The following is a 16304-nucleotide window of genomic DNA, read 5'->3' on the forward strand; positions in this document are numbered from 1 at the left end:
TCCAAAGCTCCCGAGCTGCCTCGTCCGCCCATCCTCATCTTCGCTTCCATCCCCTCCTCGCTGCTCTACAATCCCATCTCGCTACCTCCTACCCCCCCCGTGTCTTTACCACTCCGCTACCCGACCCTCGCACATCATGGACAAATTGGTCGCCCAATACTCGCGCCCGCCGCATCAGAATGAGTTCTACTCGGAGCAAGAGCAGCGTGACCTCACAGAGAGCCTTCCTCCCCTCTCGCTGAAATTCACCCTTCCTCCGGTCGATAATGTGAGCTGCCAGCCATAGCGGCCCGCGGGTGGTGCCAGCAGCTCCTGGGGATGTCGGAAGTTATGCCCGGAGCCGCACGCACCAGACAGGACCTGCTACCTCATCACACACACACACCTTGAGACTATCGTCAAATCAGATCAGCGGCTGACCTCCCCTCGTCTCATCTAGTCCAGAGCCTTCCTGCGTGCCATGACCGACGACCACTCAAATCCCAGCTGCCCTATCAAACTTGCCCACGGAACGACGACACTCGCCTTCCGATTCCAGGGCGGAATTGTATGGCGTCATCACCATCCCCCTCCTCGTCACTGTGTTTTCTCTCCGTCCCGCTCGCTGACTGTGGCTTCTTCTATTAGATCGTCGCTACCGATTCGAGAGCCACCGCTGGAAACTGGATCGCCAGTCAGACCGTCAAGAAGGTTATCCCCGTCTCCCGGCTGAGTCGCGGGGAGGACAAGACGTCGAATGAGCCCACTCCCGGTCTCTTGGGTACCATGGCTGGAGGTGCTGCGGTATGTGATACGCTGCAGTTTAAGCATCAACTAGTGGAAGGAGGATTGCATTGAGATCGGATGGATGACTGACGATCCGTCGATAGGACTGTCAATACTGGTTGAGATATCTGAGCCAGCAGTGCACACTTCACGGCAAGCCCACCACCCCATCATCCGAACCCCAGTCCCCATATTAATATTGAACAGAAATCCGTCACAAGCGCCGTATCACCGTCGCCGCTGCCTCCAAGATCCTCGCCAACCTGACATACTCCTACAAGGGCATGGGTCTGAGCATGGGAACCATGCTAGCAGGTGTACGTCCACACCCTCACCATCACCCCCATCCATCCCCCAACCATTCACCCAAACTAACCACCACAAACAACAGATGACCCCCCAGGAGGGTCCCGCCCTCTACTACATCGACTCCGACGGCACCCGTCTGCCCGGCAACCTGTTCTGTGTCGGTTCCGGTCAGACCTTCGCGTACGGCGTGCTGGATGCGAACTATAAGTACGACCTGACCGAGGAGGAGGCGCTCGAGCTCGGCCGGAGGAGTATCCTGGCTGCCATGCACCGTGACGCCTACTCCGGTGGTTTCATCAACCTGTACCACGTCAAGGAGGAGGGTTGGGTCCACCATGGCTTCAGCGACATGAACCCGATATTCTGGAAGACGAAGCTCGAGAAGGGCGAGTTCTCGAATGTTACGTCGGAGTTGTAAGCGGGGAAGATGGATGGATGGATGGGTGGGTGTGGTTGGATCTGGGCTTGTATGGTGGATATGATACTCTTATTACTTTAGGCATTTAAGATATTACTCTTATGTGATTTTCTTGGGTAGATACGATACGATACGCTAGGCTATAGATATACCGTAGCAGCACCAGCACCAGCAGCACATCCATACGTATGGTAGGTAATGCAAGAGCAAATACTGACTACGACTACACTCGTGGCATGGCGCAACACATAACAGGTCCCAACACCCAAAGGCGCCATCGCACAATATTACATAGAAGAAGACTTAAATAAAATGCAATCCCATGGTAAGACTAGGCAAACCCACTAAATACATCATGCATACATACACATACACATCAATAGAAACATCCCCAAGGACCAAAAAGCAGAGGAATATAGCAGTCAAGAAAATAGTGCTGAAATGCGCCCGATCTAAAAAAGAACATAAACATAACATAACAAAAAGATGCTTTTGTAGATTTATCCACTTCATCTAATCCAAACGGGTCGTCACCCAGCCACACAGCACGAATCATCAATCAAATGATCAATCGAGACAATCGAGATCGATTGCTTAATTATCCACCCAGAACTTCATGCGAATGCCCATAGCGGCAAGCTCAACATCCAAGAAGCGCAAGACACCCGGAACAGCCACAATAGTGACATTATCACCGCCAACGTAGCGATGACCATCGCCATCCTCCCAGATCTCCGCCCGGGAGTCATCGAAGACGGCCTCGCGCGCGCAGCGTCTACAGCGGACGATACCGGATAGACCGCCCAGGGCGGCATTACCACCGCTCCGGTCACCACCAGACTGGCCCTTCTCCTGGCCATGAACCAGACCCTGGGAATCGGACGCGGCCTTCGCAGCGGCAGCCCGCGCCTTATTCGAGCCGGCGCCCGAAACAGCGACCTGGGTCGACAGGAACGAGCCGCAGTCGCGACAGATCCAAGAGCGGGTGGCGTCGGAGCAATTCATCAGACGGTCCTGGAGGAGATGCGCGGCACCGTGGGCAATCAGGGAATCACGCTCCATCTCTCCGACTCGGATACCTCCACCCTTGGCACGACCCTTGATGGGCTGGCCGGTCAGCTGGTTGACGGGACCGGTGGTACGGACTTGGAACTTGTCGTTGACCATGTGACGCAGACGCTGGTAGTGGACGACGCCGACGAAGATGTCCGCGGCAAATTCCTTGCCCGTGATGCCGCTGTACAGCGGCTCGTTGCCGTAGTAGTTGTATCCCGCTTTGCGGAGCTGGTGTCCGAAGTAGTCCGCCGCGGTGTTTTCTTCGGAGAATTGGAACGGCGTGCAGTCTTGTGGGTGGCCATGCAGGGCGCCGGCTTTGCCGGCCATGGATTCGATCATTTGGGCGATGGTCATTCCTGGTCGGGGTTAGTGGTGGGCTGCGTTAGGTTCTAGGGGGATTGAGGAGGGGCTTACGGGAGGGGAAAGCGTGAGGGTTGATGATGAGATCGGGCTGGATGCCACTCTCGGAGAAGGGCATGTCCACGGCAGGCCAGAGCTGGGAGCAAACACCCTTCTGTCCGTGACGGGAGGAGAACTTGTCACCGATGATGGGCTTTCTCGGCACGCGGTACTTGACGCTGATGGCTTGGCAGGGTTCAACGCCCGATTCCGCGCCCATGATGCGGATGCTGTCGATGTAGCCGTCTTCCTGGTCCTTGTACTTGACAAAGTGGGTGATTCCGTCGACGTTCACGTACGAGTCGGAGGCAGCATCGTAGCGCACCGTGTGCCACGCGGCGACGAGACTGCCCTCCTTGACTCGGGAGCCGAGGTGAGGAAGACCGTCTTCGTCCAGGGTGGCACGCCATTCGGCCCGAATCTCGCCTCCCGGGGCGAAACCGAACAGCTTGGTGACCTCGCGTCTGGACTTGCCACGGCGGGAGTCCTTTTCGTCGAGAGAGTGAACCTTGGTCTTGTAGATCGTACCGTGTCCGAATCCACGCTCGTGGGACGATTTGTTGATGATCATCGCGTCGTCCATGTCGTAGCCGGTGTACGAGATAATAGCCACGACGGCGTTTGTGCCGTTGGGGAAGTTGTCCAGACCGTAGGCGTTGTAGAGAGGGGACCGGACGATGGGTGTTTGACCGGTCTGCAGGCGGTAGAGCTTGTTGTCGGTACGGAAGTCGATGGACGTACCGGGCGTACCCATTGTTTGTTTGCTCATCTGGCACTGGTACATGTTACGGGGAGACTGGTTCTGGTCGGAGAACGGCGTCATGTTGGCGACAATGGAGAGGATGTTGGTGGGTGAGAACTCGATGTGGGTCGAAACGCCGGCGATGAGATCCTGGGGCAAGCAGGCAATTTCCATGAATGGCTGCTCGAACGGACCGACAAAGTCGAGCTTGTCGAGAGCCAAATGCTTGACGGGTCTGTACATTCTGGCGGCCTGCGAGAACATGTAGATACCGGGGTACTGACCACCGTTGGTGTTGGGGATGTAGCCGATCTCCAGTTCGCGCGGGATCTTGTCAGAGCCCGCCACCTTCCAACGTCGCAGGGTGTTGGCAATCGCAGAGGCCTGCTTCGGTGAGCAGTATCCAATGATTCGGCCATCGAGCTGGACTGTGACACTCTCAGCCACGGAAACTGACGAATCAGACCGCACACCGAGCTGGATCAACGCCTTGGGAACCTGAGTGACATCCACATCGCTCGTCGCGATCAAGCACTTGTGCGCAAGATGGTTAAGCAGACCACAGGGCGCACCATCAGGTGTGTGCACGGGACAGAAGAAACCCCAACTCTCAGGCAGCAGCTTACGGACGGTCGTCGTCTTCAGCTGGGCGAAGAAACTACCTCTGTGAATCATTCGGAAATGACTGATGAATCGGTAGAAGTTGATCTTTTCCGCCATGACCGTGTAACCGGACGCTTGCTGCAAATCGAGACCCGTGGGACTGACGAGGTTACCCGTGGACAGGAAATACTCCAGAGCTCCTCCGATGTTTTCGTTACTGCGCTTCACAACCTTGGACAGGAAATCCCGCTCGAATGCCGGATCACTGAACTTCGCGCCCTGGCTACGGTTGGACCAATCCCTCAGGATCGGCTGGAAAGACCGAATCCATTCCTCGAGTCTTTCCTTCAAGATCATTCCGTAGAGCGATCCACCGAGCAAAATCTCCTGGTTGGAGACAGCATCCGGGTTGTCAGGAGCGCAGTCTCCGGCAACCAGAGCGTAGAGCTTGCGGATCATGAATAGGATCATCTTGAACTTGTCGTAATCCTGGGTCTCGGTCACATTGTGGTTACCCAGGTGAGGCAGGACCACCTTGCGGAGGAACTCGGTACCGGCATCCTCGTTGGACATGTCCGCTGGCACGCCGAGAACCGGCTTGAACTTCTCTCCGAGGAAAGCTCGGCAAGCAGAGCGGCTGTGTGTGTTGAACGGCTTGTATACCCGCAAGAGTAGCTCGACACGATCCGTCACGAATGTGTTCTTGATGCCCTCAGAGGAAGAGCCTCCGACAATTCCCTCGAAGATTTCGCGATCGTTCGTCTCCACCAGGGCCTTGAGGATCATCATCACCGGGACGAGATACTCAGACTTGCGCCAGGAGAAACGGAAAGTCAGGTTGCCGTCCGTGAGGTAGTGGAGGAAGTTCGTCTGCGACGTTTGGTCCGGCCGGACGGACCTGATGAGGATACCGTATTTGGTGTAGGTGTGTCCACGGCGAACAAAAGAACCACGAACGATCGACATGGGGAAGTTCCGCTTTCCGACGACCAACATTCGAATGAGCTTCTCGTTTCCGTTGACGATGAAGTAGCCACCCAGTTCCTCCGACTCTTCCTTGTGCTCGACGAGCTCATTAGGGGTCGCCTTCTCCAGATGACACCGGTTGGTCTAGAAGATTATTCGAGTCAGCTGGCGCCCTTACAGCACAATGGACACAGAGGTATGCAGCGTGTCGCACTCACCCGCATCATGATTGGGACCTGACCCAATTCTCTGATGGATTCCTGCCAGTCTCCATTGTTGACCTGCCACTCGAGTCTGGCGCGCAGCTTTCCACGGTAGGAGGCGTGTCTCTCTCTGCACTCGGAGGGGTAGATGTTGCGGTTGCGACTGGTGAACTTGTTGGTAGCCGGGAGGGCCGGCTTGTCCAAGAAAACCTGGGTGACGCGAACGTTGAGCTTGTTGCGCTTCGGCGCCCTGCGGCCCTCCGCTTGCCGCGCCTTCTTCTGCTCGGATGTCTCGGCCTCGCCGTCGAGGAAGGTTTTGGTTCCGATATCCTTCAGAGCCGCCTCCAGGATCTTGGGGCCGTCGAAGAGCGCATTGAAGGAATCAACGTGTGGCCGGATGGCCGCTGCCAGAGCCGGGAACGCGGTATGGTCCTTGGGCGGGTTCCGGAAGAGCTTCTCCCGCCTGAGGGTGTCGTATTCGACGGACCAATTGGTGTCTGTCGCCGCGGGGGCCATGGTGGACTGTCCTGGTGGTCGTGTCCGAGAGGCCGAAAAAGTGGAAGGAAAAAAGTTCGATTGTACCTCCGACTCGGTACAACGTGGAGCACCTGCGGTCAATTAGGTGCTAGTGGTCTGAGCAGATTCGCCTTCCCTCCTGACCGGAAGAACAGGAGCGTGAGAGGGAGGATGTGGATGGAGAGGGGATGCGACTCGCACAGAGACCCCGAGTTGTGCTGGTCGCTGGTCTGGAGAGCAACGAAGCGTCTCGTCGTCGCTCGACGGGGAAATTTTTCGAGGTGGACCCGGCGGACAGATATCCTCACGTGCTGATAGCCTGACAACTCCTGCGGTAGGGCCTGAGGCCGATAACTAGGACGGTAGCTTACATAAGGGGAGTGCATCACGGGATCGATGCACGGGACGGACAGGGAAGGGCCGCCTTAGGCAACAAGGCAAACCCCGACAGCGTCAATGGGCGGGTCATCATGGATCACGATTAATCAATTGCCTTTGGGGGTGGAAAAGAAAGGTGGATTTGTCCACCGTCCACCGCTTGTCCAGACTCCAGATAAGGCGGGTGGACTCGTCATTGAAATCTGCTGGACTATCTATATTTCTATCTATCTATCCACACTCTATAGATACCTCACTAGACACTACTAGACGCCGACTAGTATCCATCCGCGGGAGGAACTATTGGTCGCCGCCATCCACACATCGCCATCAATATGCCATATTATCGGGACTGGGACTGGGACTGTCAAAAATCCCGGCCATGGATTTTCCTCGTGCGACTGAGCCACCGGTTCCCACCCACCACACGCAACTAAGCGTGACTAGTCGGGCGTGCACCTCTAGGTAGTTAGGTACATGAGGCAGGGGACGGACTAGACCACCTTGATAGTCGATACACAAGTAACTTAGGACCTATCTAGTCAAGTACTCCGTAGGAAGTTATCTATCTCGTCCTGACACAGACTGACAGGGACCGGCAGGCTGGCAGGCTGGCAGTGGCAGGTTGCGGGCGGCGCAAGAGCGAACGGTCATGCGTGCACATAGATCGGGACAGCTTAGTTTCACCGCAAAGCAGAGAGGCATGGCATTAATCAAGATCAAGAACAAGAAGAAGAAATAACTGAAATAATATTCTGGCTCTGGCTCCCATCCGTACGGCGCGGCCAATCCTGGAAATTGCCGCCTTCTTTCGGCGTTTTGGCCCTGGCGGTTTGGTTTGGGTTGGGGTTGGTTTGGTTCGGTTTTTCCCAGTCCCTCGCCCCTTCAGCTGCTGCTAGCCTTAGCAAGCCAGCGCTCGCTCTCTCTCACGCTCCCACGCTCGCTCGTCTTCCCCGTCGCGGCTACGGCTGGCTATCCTATCCTATCCTATCCTATCCTACCCTACTACTCCCTCCCCACCCCCATTATTTCCCAGATCCTGTTCCCGACTGAACTACGTTTCTTCCCTCCTCGTCGTTTCCAACTACTCGCTGCGTCTGGATTTCCGGCCGCGCAGGGGACGACTGACGCTCTGCTCCCTTTCAGAAAGCCCACCCACCCCCACTTAACCTTAGTAGGTACAAAATTCTCGTGCCAGGAAGTCGATATATTCGCTGACCCGTCGTCGATCGCCCACCAGCCAGCCGAGACAAGCAGCGCCCTTTCGACCTGCTTCTACCAAGCCTGTCCCTTCCCCCCACCCCTTTAAATTTGCCTTCACTCCCTCTGTTCTCGTTGTGTTGTCCACGCAGAACGACGTCCCTTTATCACAAACATGGCGGGTATCTTTCGCACGATCTATGACTGGCTTCTGAGGATGTTCTGGTAAGTGGGCCGCCGTCCCAATAAGTAATCATTGTTTCTCCGGGAATGGTTCCCCCCCCCCCCCCTCCCCCCTTCGGGCCGTCCCCGCAGATAAGGAAAGATTCGGGTTGCTAAGAGCGATTATATATTTTCGCAAATGCAGGGCGACGGAGATGGATGTCACCATGATCGGGCTGCAAAATGCTGGAAAGTCCTCGCTGCTGCGCGTGCTTGCGGTATGTCTCGGATGAAACCAACCTTCCCAATATTATCGGTGGTAGTTGCTAACGTCATAATATAGGGCGGCGAGTTCACTGTAGAGTAAGTGCTCAATGCGTAGGACTCGGCCTACCCACGTGGGTGTGTTGTCTGGCTAAGACCCATCTCCAGTTCCATTCCCACCATCGGCTTCAACACGAAACGGGTCCAAAAGGGCCATGTGACCCTCAAGTGGTTGGTACCCCAGAGTTGGACGTCGAGCCTCGGTGCGCGCTGTTGCTAATATCTATCCAGCTGGGATCTCGGGGGGCAGCCGCGGTTCCGACCGATGTGGGAGCGGTACTGTCGTGGAGTGAATGCGATCGTGTAACTATCCCCTTGCCCTCGGAGCAGAGACTGGGCGTGCTGACCACCAGGATAGTTATATTGTGGACGCAGCAGATCGTCCGGCCTTGCCGGTGGCCACCGAGGAGTTGCACGACCTCATGAAGAAGGAGACGCTCGAAGGAATCCCGCTCTTGGTGCTGGGGAACAAGTCAGACTTACCAAATAAATTGTCGGTCGACGAGTTGATCGATGCGATGAATCTCAAATCCATCACCCAGCGCGAAGTGAGCTGCTATGGGATCAGCGCCAAAGAGGAAACGAACCTCGATGCTGTTCTGCATTGGTTGATCGCGCGGGCCAGCCGATGAGGAGAGAGACCGACCGACCGACAGCAGAGGCTGCCTGAGGAGCGTGGGGGGCGGGGGGGGATCCCGTAGAGTGCAAACAATGCGGCTCGCAGCCCATATAATGATGTGAATGATGTGAGACGTGAACCAGGCACATTGAGTTTCAGCGAACCATCTTGTCCGATTTCAGCAACTCACTCCCTCCTGATTTGAATTTGGATGGTTATTGTTATGGTTATGGTTATGGTTATGGTTATGTCAATTATGTCAGTCCGTTTTGTGCATTGTATGTTTTCCAGGGTCTTTCCTCATAAAAACGAGTAAGACTGGCGCCAGAAATGTGGCCCGCGAAGAATGAACACGGTATGGTATGTATGCTGCGGACTGTGGAGGGAGACAGATTGCATGGTTAGTGAAATGATTGTTGACTCTGCAGCGTGGATAGTGACAGTCGCAGCCGCAACAGCAGTACTAAGTAGACAGCCGCCCGTTCCTCGAGAAGGGGAGTTTAGAGGCAGGTAGATAATTGTCAGCGAGAGAAAGGTACGGCGTTCATTCTTATTAAAGCGCATCCCCATGGGCAAGCAGGATGGCCAACAGGGCCACACACAGACCAACTGATGCGTTGGCATTGCAGCTGCGCAGACGGGAACTAATCAAGCCTTCCATGCCAATCCAGCAAATCCAACCCCGCCAACAACACCGGCGAAGGTTCAGGGCTTCTGGGATCAGTATCACATCCTGTGCTTTTATAGGCAGATTACTGGCTCGCTAGTGGTACCCTGGTAGCCAAACAACTCCGTTCGTTGGCACTGGGCCGGTTTGGATTGTTGGGTTTGTCTGGAGAGTAAGTGAGTGTGGTGGGAGGTAGTTAAGTATCGAGGTACTCCGTACATCTCCTGAACTGTGACTTCCCCATCCGGCGAAAGATTTAGGGCGCTGTCAGAGTATTCTTAGTAGCATGACCTGCCCACCTGGCCCGGTCTTTGTCACTTGTCTACATTCTAGTTAATCCATGCCAGCTTCGTATCTATCTAGTCCGGACAATGAATCGTGGATCTGGATGACAGGCGAATCAGCCAGGTATCCCCACCCTCAACATGAAACATGAGTTCTTTAAACCGGATTAGTGCAGAGCTGGGGCATGTCTCCGACCTCCGTTGGGCTTGACCATGTTGGTAACTTGGTGAGCTTGTGATACGCACTAACCAGTTGGAGTACATCGCTTCAGGTTTGGCTTCCATGGTTTCACCAGGTCTCCATGACACTGATAGTCTGATACACACTCGACACTCGAGTCAATGGCTTCACTTTGCCCGATATCCAGCTACAGGTTTGACCAGTCGAATTTTCCTTTCTTACCGGTATGCCATATCACAGATCAGCACCCGGTGCCATCCATCTGCTTGCTTCCTGCTCCTCCGCGCTGAATAGTATTCATCCGGCTAGCCAATAGGTAAAACAGCCATTATACTGTCCTGGGTAAGTAAACGCGTTCAAGCACATACATACCTAGGTACTACCGACCGAGGTACTATGCCAAGTTATACTGCATTAAATCATAGCATAAGCGGTCAAGATGCCCTGGGTTAATATTGTCCCCTTACAAGCGAGGGCTCAATCAATACTCCATCATCCATGCCGGATCCGACCGTCAATAACGTTGAGGGAAATCCCAAAAATGGAGTCGTGCAGTAAGTACAGTACAGCGTCAGTAAGGTAGGTGTTGTAGTATTCCATTGTCGCATTGCCCTGTAATACCCAGCAAAACTCTGTAGACTGCCCGACCCAAGGCAGCGACGATTACGGATGGAGATCCGGAGTCCGAGTGAGTGACTTTGATTTAAGAGTTCGAGCAGGCACCCGAATTTTGAGTGGAAAAGCATGGAGAGGCCGGCGCTAGGCTTGTCCGGGTGCTGCAGTCACGGGCCCACATGATGCGATCCAGTCTGCCGAGCCACCAAACGTCGATATCTGTATGTATCTTACTACTTAGTCTTAGTCTGTCAATCATCCCCATGTCCACAGTCCACAGTCAACAATCCACAGTCCATAGTCCATGAACACACGCCGCGTAGATCCATTAATATTAACCGGCTGCCATGTCCACCGTCCGGGATCATGAACCACTGCGCTGCGCTGACTCTCGGATCTCGGGTATAAACTGTTCCCCTTCCCCCCCCCCCTTCCTCTCTCCCTCCAACATCAGATGCTCATATGCCGTATTGCTGCGCGCATGTGTCGATGTGTCAAGTGGTCAGAAACTGGTAGACGGAAAGGAATACGTACGACGCTGGTGGGGGGGGGTGTTTGGGGAAGGGGGGGAGTACTACGTCAAACACTGCCGGGGTGACTTAAGGATTAGTTAGCAACTCTTAGTAACTAACTTACTTAGTAGTTAGCAGTGGAAGATTATTGAGGCGAGGTTGGCCCATAAAGACCGTCATGGACTCCTACCTAAGTACTAGGTAGATTGCTGGCGTCCAAGATCTTCCTCAGTCCTGATTGATATTAATCTATCCAGTTCCGATCAATTTTTTTTTCTAGATAATTTCCCCTGCTTTTGTTCCCTTTTTCCCTTATTTTTTCCCTCTTCGCCCCCCTACCATTCTTCATCCACCGCCCAGGTTGCCCAGCCACATTGGCACAGTACGGCACCGGTTTCCCAGCCCTACCTTACCCAATCGTCAACCGTCCCCATAATTACTTACCCGTGCAGTTCCTTTCACTTTGCTGCTGCCTTCAGACGCCCAGAAGAACTTCACTGCCTCTTCCCTTTTCCCCCTACCTCAACTCCTGGCTCAAATCCCTTCCTAATTTCAAGAGCTTTCTTGGCCTCCTGCGACTCTCCTCCCCCCGAATTTATTCATTTCACCATCCGTCCTACAATCTCTCTTCGTCTCTAGCACTAGTTTGATTGTCCCTGCACCGCCTGACCGACGTCATCTTCCGCTCCCAGACCTCGGATAGAGAGGTTCAGCCACCATGGGCGTTCTACTACGTCGTCGAGATTGGTACGTATCGCCTGCGTGCTTGAGCATCCCTGATCGGGGGTCTTCAGGCTTTCGAGAACCTGGACGGCCCTCAGTTCCGACATGTTGTACACCAGATCCAGTGGCTGATGATCGTGTCTCAGTTACCACACCGTTCAAGGCGAGGTCTGCGATGGCAGCTCCTGGTACGACTGGGGTCGCTGGATCGCGTTTGCCGTGATAGTCGGAGTAGCCTTGATCATCTTCTTCTTCTTTGCGTACGCACCCTCTTTCCTCCCCCCTCTTGGACGCTGGCGCGTGGACTGGAAGCTTATACAACTTGACAGATGCTACAACGCTCGCCGTCGACGCGGACGAGGCCTTCAACCTCACCCCGGCACTGGCTGGATGGCCGGACCCCCTCCTACCTTCCAACAATCACAGCAAGAGGCGCAGACGCAGGCGCAAAACCCCTACTATGCAAACCCCTACTACCAACAACAACCGCCGCCACCGCAGTACACGCCGCACCCGCAGGCCTATGGGTATTTCGGAGGCCAACAAACAGGGATCGAGTTGCAACAGCCGCCAAACGCATACCACGGTGGCGAACGGGTCCATCAGCCACCTCCGGGACCGCCTCCCCATCCCAAGGTGTAACACCGCTGGGAAATTGGCTCTTGGTGAAACGACTCTTCTCTCTCACCCTCTCTCTAGGTACAAGGGGTTTCCTTGATCGATCTTCTTTCTTTTTATGTAATTACCCAGGCGTCTTTTGAGCATCTGCTATTCGGATATGTCGCTCCCTGCTGCGTCTCATAGCGTTCGGCTAGGAAGGGATACCAGAGGGAATGTATGACGGGTTTATGAGTTTCTTTGTGTCTATTTTCTCCCCTACCTTCTGTTTTTTTTTTTTCTCGTACTATAATGAACTGTCGGGGTAGAGTTGTGTTGTTTCGTACTTTCCCCTTGTTTTGTCTTCATTCTTTTCTACTGAAAGTATTGCCTGGACTGTAGCGTGATTGCGAGTCGACAGGGGCATATCGGATCTATAATGTCAGTAATGAAGTATCTTAGAATACAATCCAAAATTCCATCTTCACGATTGTCTTTGTCATCCAGTGGATCCTGTCAAGACACCAGGTTGCTGATATCTCGCCCATCTCGTTCCAACCCATGGCATGTTCTCTGGGTCGAACCCGCCAACTAGTAGTTTACTAGAGGAGCATGGGCCTGCGAATGGCTCAATATTCACCCCTTGGAGACTCATGTATCTCTCTCTACTCTACGAGGGTGTTGTATGGTTTGTAGAGCCCGTCCCGCCTCGGTGGCGATATCTATGAGACTGAGGAGTTGAACGAGTATATTCCAGGACGATGGAGTGACTACGAAGAGATGGGAGCCATTACATGCATGTATGCCATGCCCCTGGATAATCAGCAGAGCTTATGTGGACACCCGACTGCCAATAAGCAGATACGCAGACAGGCCGTGGGTGCGATCGACAGCGGTGGAGAGCGCCGATGAAGCAGGAAACGGGCGGTTTCAAGTGCTGCTTAGCTGCTTAGCTGGGTTCGAGACAGATTACCGAGTAACCAAGTCACCTTCCGTAACCGTGTGGTAATACCTCAGCAATACCTCATCCCACCCGCATCGACCGACGTACGGCGGGGTAAATACCCAAGCACTCTCCCTCTCCGCGAGTCCGCCGTCGCCGTCGCATGGGCGGCGCTGATCTTCTGTAGTCCTCTCGTCGGCTGGCAGTTTAAAACCAATTCGCTCCCTATTCTACCGTCTACCGGGACCCTATTCTTTCCTTCGCCTTTCTTGCCGTGTGCTTCCCCTCCTTCGGCCTCAGGGACAACCCATCCCCAACCGACCGACGTCCTTCTTTTTCCCGTCCTGCTTCCCGGCCGAGGAGAGCGAGCATTTGTCTGTTGTCTGCCCATCGCCTTGCAGATTCCCGGCCCTGGCGATCTGCACATGATCGATATTTCCCCTTGAAGGCGGCGGCTTTGTTTCCTGCGCGCAAGCACCACCAACCGTCACCACCACTCCTCCATCACTCATTTTCCCTTCCAGTCGGTCGTTATCCTACTTATCGATTCCGTCCTTCCTGTTTTGTTTTGTTGTTTTTCTTTTCCGCTCCAGGAAGACCTGTCGTTTTTGAAGGAAAATTGCACTTTCCCAACACACTCCTTCAGTCCCTGGATTAATCTAGTTGCGCGTTGCGTTGCGTTGTTCAGCACACACGCCTTGCGCTCTCTCCATCATCCGTGCAACAACCCTGTTGCGCACTGTCGCAAACCAAATCAAGCCATTCATTATTACGCGAGAACGAAAACGAAACCGGACAAGTCTGTTCGAATCCACTCGTTATTAAAATTGGCCGATCGGAGGCCCGCATTGACTCAGATCGCGATAAGAAACGTCTCGCTTGTTGCGAACCTCACTTAATCTATCTGGCTTGCAACCACCTGCTGCATTACTGCGCGATTATTACATGACTACGCTAGGCGTGTGGGGAACTCGTCCGGCATTAGGAAAGAGATCTGGATAGGGACTACGGATACTACGCCCCTGTATACTGTTTTGAATCGAGCGTGGGACGGGAGCTATTTGCGGCGGATCATCCACGCCCTGGCACACCATGAGTCCGGCGTTGGATAGAACACCTTACCCGTTATGGGCGAGGGATGTTGTCAGTGATCTCAAATCGGACGTTGAGGCGTTCTCGAGCTGGGACAAGTGCATGGCAAAAGCCTACTGCAAGTATGTAATTGCGTTTCCGGGGTTGCGTTTTTTCTCTTAAACTTTGAGATTGACTCGATATCTAGGTGGCCAGTTATTGCTGCGATTATTATCGCCGCTCTTATTGTCCTTGCGATCATTGCATGTGTCGTCAATTGTCTGTGCTGTGGTATTCAATGCTGCAAATGTTGTTGTGGTTGTTGTTCCTGGTGCTGCCCGAAACCACGAAACAAGAGGAACAAAACAAAACACCTGGATGACCCGTACCAGCAACAGCCGATGCCGTCGATGCCACCGCCGGCGCCCATCAACAATGCCTACAATGCGCCTTACCACTCGCAGGCGCCTCCTTCGTATCGTGGTGCAGAGGTGGCTCGGTTCGATATGGCAAAGAGCCCGGCAATTTCAACGTTCAATGAAGATGCGTTGCCTGCTATGCCCACCTGGGACAATGCTACGAATAAGAGGATTGAAGATACCGCGACATACGAGGATGTGGAAATGAAACCCATGAACGCTGCAAACAGTGAGCCTCGACGCAGACCATCGGCAGCTGCATCGAATGTGAGCGGTTATTCGGGACAACCGCCGTTGAGAACGGTCACTCCTGGAGTGCCGCAGAGGACGGGGACTTCTGGCACGCTTAGATCGGTCACTCCGGGGATGCCAACAAGAACGGGGACTCCGGGGACGCTTAGATCGGGGACTCCTGGGATGCCACAGAGAACGGGAACCCCTGGAATGCCGCAGAGGACTGGGACGCCTGGAATGCCACAGAGAACCGGGACTCCTGGGATGCCGCTCAGAACGGTGACACCTGCCGCCTACCACCCTGAGCCCCAGGAGTTTGACGGTCATGATGCATATGGACATAATGCGTATGGCCATGATACATATGGTCAGGACACATATGCTCATGACGCATATGGCTACCAGGCTGAACCAAGATCCCCCGTCTCTCCTTACGAGCACCAGCCATACAGCGAGTATCCTCCTGAAGACCGCTTCCATTCCATCTCCCCGGCGCCGACATACACGACTCAACCTCAACCATATATGCCCGTGGACGCAGGACATTCCCACCCTATGCCAACGGATGAGACACAGCCTCACTACATGATGGACCCCGTGCAACCGCACCATATGCCAATGGACAGTATGGAGTCACACTACGCGCCGATGGACGCCCCTCAATCGCATTACATGCCGACGGACAACATGCCGCCACAGCGTATGCCATCGGATGCCACCATGTACGGACACCAGGCGCCGATTGACAGGACGTACTCCCCGGCTCCAGCATTCCATTCAGCCATGAATGCCCCTCGCCCGATACCGTATCGCCAACCGTCTCCGGCAGTCGGCCAAACACCCGCCTATCGAACCTATACTCCTTATTCTCCCGCATCTCCCACGTCACCCCCTCCGCCTTTTAGTGCGACGCCTGCACCCCATGAAGAAACTGACGCGGGCAGGCCCCCGAGTGTTTTGCAAAGTGGACGCAGGCCGGCTCACAACTTTTAAACCTCGTTTCGGAAGTCCATAACAATTTTCTTTTCGCCAACAGCTGAAGCTCCGGTGCTTTCGCGGCCAGAATATTACATTCTCCTGCCAGTGGCTGGCTTGCAGCTCCCCGACAATCACTGTCATGGATGTGCTTGCCCCGAGCAACATCTTGAGCGGTCGCACTCGACCCCGCCTATCAACCCACAGGACTCAAGTCGTTTCCAACCACCACGCCTGAAGTCCAAACCAGCAACCAAGCCCTCATCAGGAACACGACAAACAGCCCACCCAACCAGGCTGGTACCGTCCCCTCCCCTCGAATGCCCGGCTCCAGCCTGCCTTTCCTCCTCGCCCATATCTTCCCTCCATTCCCACTCCGTCACCGTCACAAAAAAAGCCTGATGACCAGAGCCAAACGACCCG

General features: G+C 54.4%; 6 protein-coding genes across 6 annotated transcripts; 4 read left to right on the forward strand and 2 right to left on the reverse strand.

Annotated features, from left to right (window-relative positions):
• Positions 1-136: 136 nt before the first annotated feature.
• pre2 (proteasome core particle subunit beta 5) lies at positions 137-1492 on the forward strand (the record flags this gene model as incomplete). The annotated part of the gene is made up of 6 exons (XM_025545954.1): positions 137-268; positions 440-547; positions 628-783; positions 870-918; positions 973-1082; positions 1157-1492. The coding sequence occupies 6 exons, from the start codon at positions 137-139 to the stop codon at positions 1490-1492; spliced, it is 891 nt and encodes a 296-aa protein (XP_025398165.1).
• Positions 1493-1834: 342 nt separating this feature from the next.
• BO70DRAFT_430147 (DNA-directed RNA polymerase I core subunit RPA135) lies at positions 1835-6199 on the reverse strand. Its single transcript, XM_025548134.1, has 3 exons — positions 5477-6199; positions 2963-5402; positions 1835-2904 (listed from the first exon to the last, which is right to left on the reverse strand). The coding sequence occupies exons 1-3, from the start codon at positions 5975-5977 to the stop codon at positions 2087-2089; spliced, it is 3759 nt and encodes a 1252-aa protein (XP_025398166.1). The 5' UTR covers positions 5978-6199; the 3' UTR covers positions 1835-2086.
• Positions 6200-7461: 1262 nt separating this feature from the next.
• BO70DRAFT_363117 (ADP-ribosylation factor-like protein) lies at positions 7462-8880 on the forward strand. The gene is made up of 6 exons (XM_025543486.1): positions 7462-7780; positions 7923-7995; positions 8061-8080; positions 8150-8212; positions 8273-8344; positions 8400-8880. Exons 1-6 carry the CDS (start codon positions 7731-7733, stop codon positions 8671-8673), a joined length of 552 nt encoding a protein of 183 aa, XP_025398167.1. The 5' UTR covers positions 7462-7730; the 3' UTR covers positions 8674-8880.
• Positions 8881-10163: 1283 nt separating this feature from the next.
• Positions 10164-10646, reverse strand: BO70DRAFT_60047 (uncharacterized protein). The gene has a single exon (XM_025548576.1). The coding sequence runs from the start codon at positions 10536-10538 to the stop codon at positions 10242-10244; it is 297 nt and encodes a 98-aa protein (XP_025398168.1). The 5' UTR covers positions 10539-10646; the 3' UTR covers positions 10164-10241.
• A 991-nt stretch (positions 10647-11637) lies between these two features.
• Positions 11638-12540, forward strand: BO70DRAFT_388070 (resistance to Congo red protein; the record flags this gene model as incomplete). Its single annotated transcript, XM_025545955.1, has 3 exons — positions 11638-11666; positions 11789-11902; positions 11972-12540. 3 exons carry the CDS (start codon positions 11638-11640, stop codon positions 12282-12284), a joined length of 456 nt encoding a protein of 151 aa, XP_025398169.1. The 3' UTR covers positions 12285-12540.
• Positions 12541-14153: 1613 nt separating this feature from the next.
• On the forward strand, positions 14154-16022 carry BO70DRAFT_60096 (uncharacterized protein). Its single transcript, XM_025548577.1, has 2 exons — positions 14154-14396; positions 14462-16022. The coding sequence occupies exons 1-2, from the start codon at positions 14275-14277 to the stop codon at positions 15897-15899; spliced, it is 1560 nt and encodes a 519-aa protein (XP_025398170.1). The 5' UTR covers positions 14154-14274; the 3' UTR covers positions 15900-16022.
• The last annotated feature ends 282 nt before the right edge of the window (positions 16023-16304 follow it).

This window comes from Aspergillus heteromorphus (genome assembly GCF_003184545.1).
Source record: "Aspergillus heteromorphus CBS 117.55 chromosome Unknown BO70scaffold_17, whole genome shotgun sequence".
Taxonomy (NCBI): Eukaryota; Fungi; Ascomycota; class Eurotiomycetes; order Eurotiales; family Aspergillaceae; genus Aspergillus; species Aspergillus heteromorphus.

Bases quoted from the DNA above. Each gene is read 5' to 3' on its own strand.
- BO70DRAFT_430147 (XM_025548134.1), bottom strand. From the start codon at position 5,977: ATGGCCCCCGCGGCGACAGACACCAATTGGTCCGTCGAATACGACACC. The intron at 5,403-5,476 runs GTGAGTGCGACA...ATAATCTTCTAG, and splicing joins AGGTCCCAATCATGATGCGG to ACCAACCGGTGTCATCTGGA. The intron at 2,905-2,962 runs GTAAGCCCCTCC...AACCCCGACCAG, and splicing joins CCCTCACGCTTTCCCCTCCC to GAATGACCATCGCCCAAATG.
- BO70DRAFT_363117 (XM_025543486.1), top strand. From the start codon at position 7,731: ATGGCGGGTATCTTTCGCACGATCTATGACTGGCTTCTGAGGATGTTC. The intron at 8,213-8,272 runs GTTGGTACCCCA...ATATCTATCCAG, and splicing joins GGCCATGTGACCCTCAAGTG to CTGGGATCTCGGGGGGCAGC. The intron at 8,345-8,399 runs GTAACTATCCCC...CCACCAGGATAG, and splicing joins CGTGGAGTGAATGCGATCGT to TTATATTGTGGACGCAGCAG.
- BO70DRAFT_60047 (XM_025548576.1), bottom strand. From the start codon at position 10,538: ATGCTTTTCCACTCAAAATTCGGGTGCCTGCTCGAACTCTTAAATCAA.
- BO70DRAFT_60096 (XM_025548577.1), top strand. From the start codon at position 14,275: ATGAGTCCGGCGTTGGATAGAACACCTTACCCGTTATGGGCGAGGGAT. The intron at 14,397-14,461 runs GTATGTAATTGC...CTCGATATCTAG, and splicing joins ATGGCAAAAGCCTACTGCAA to GTGGCCAGTTATTGCTGCGA.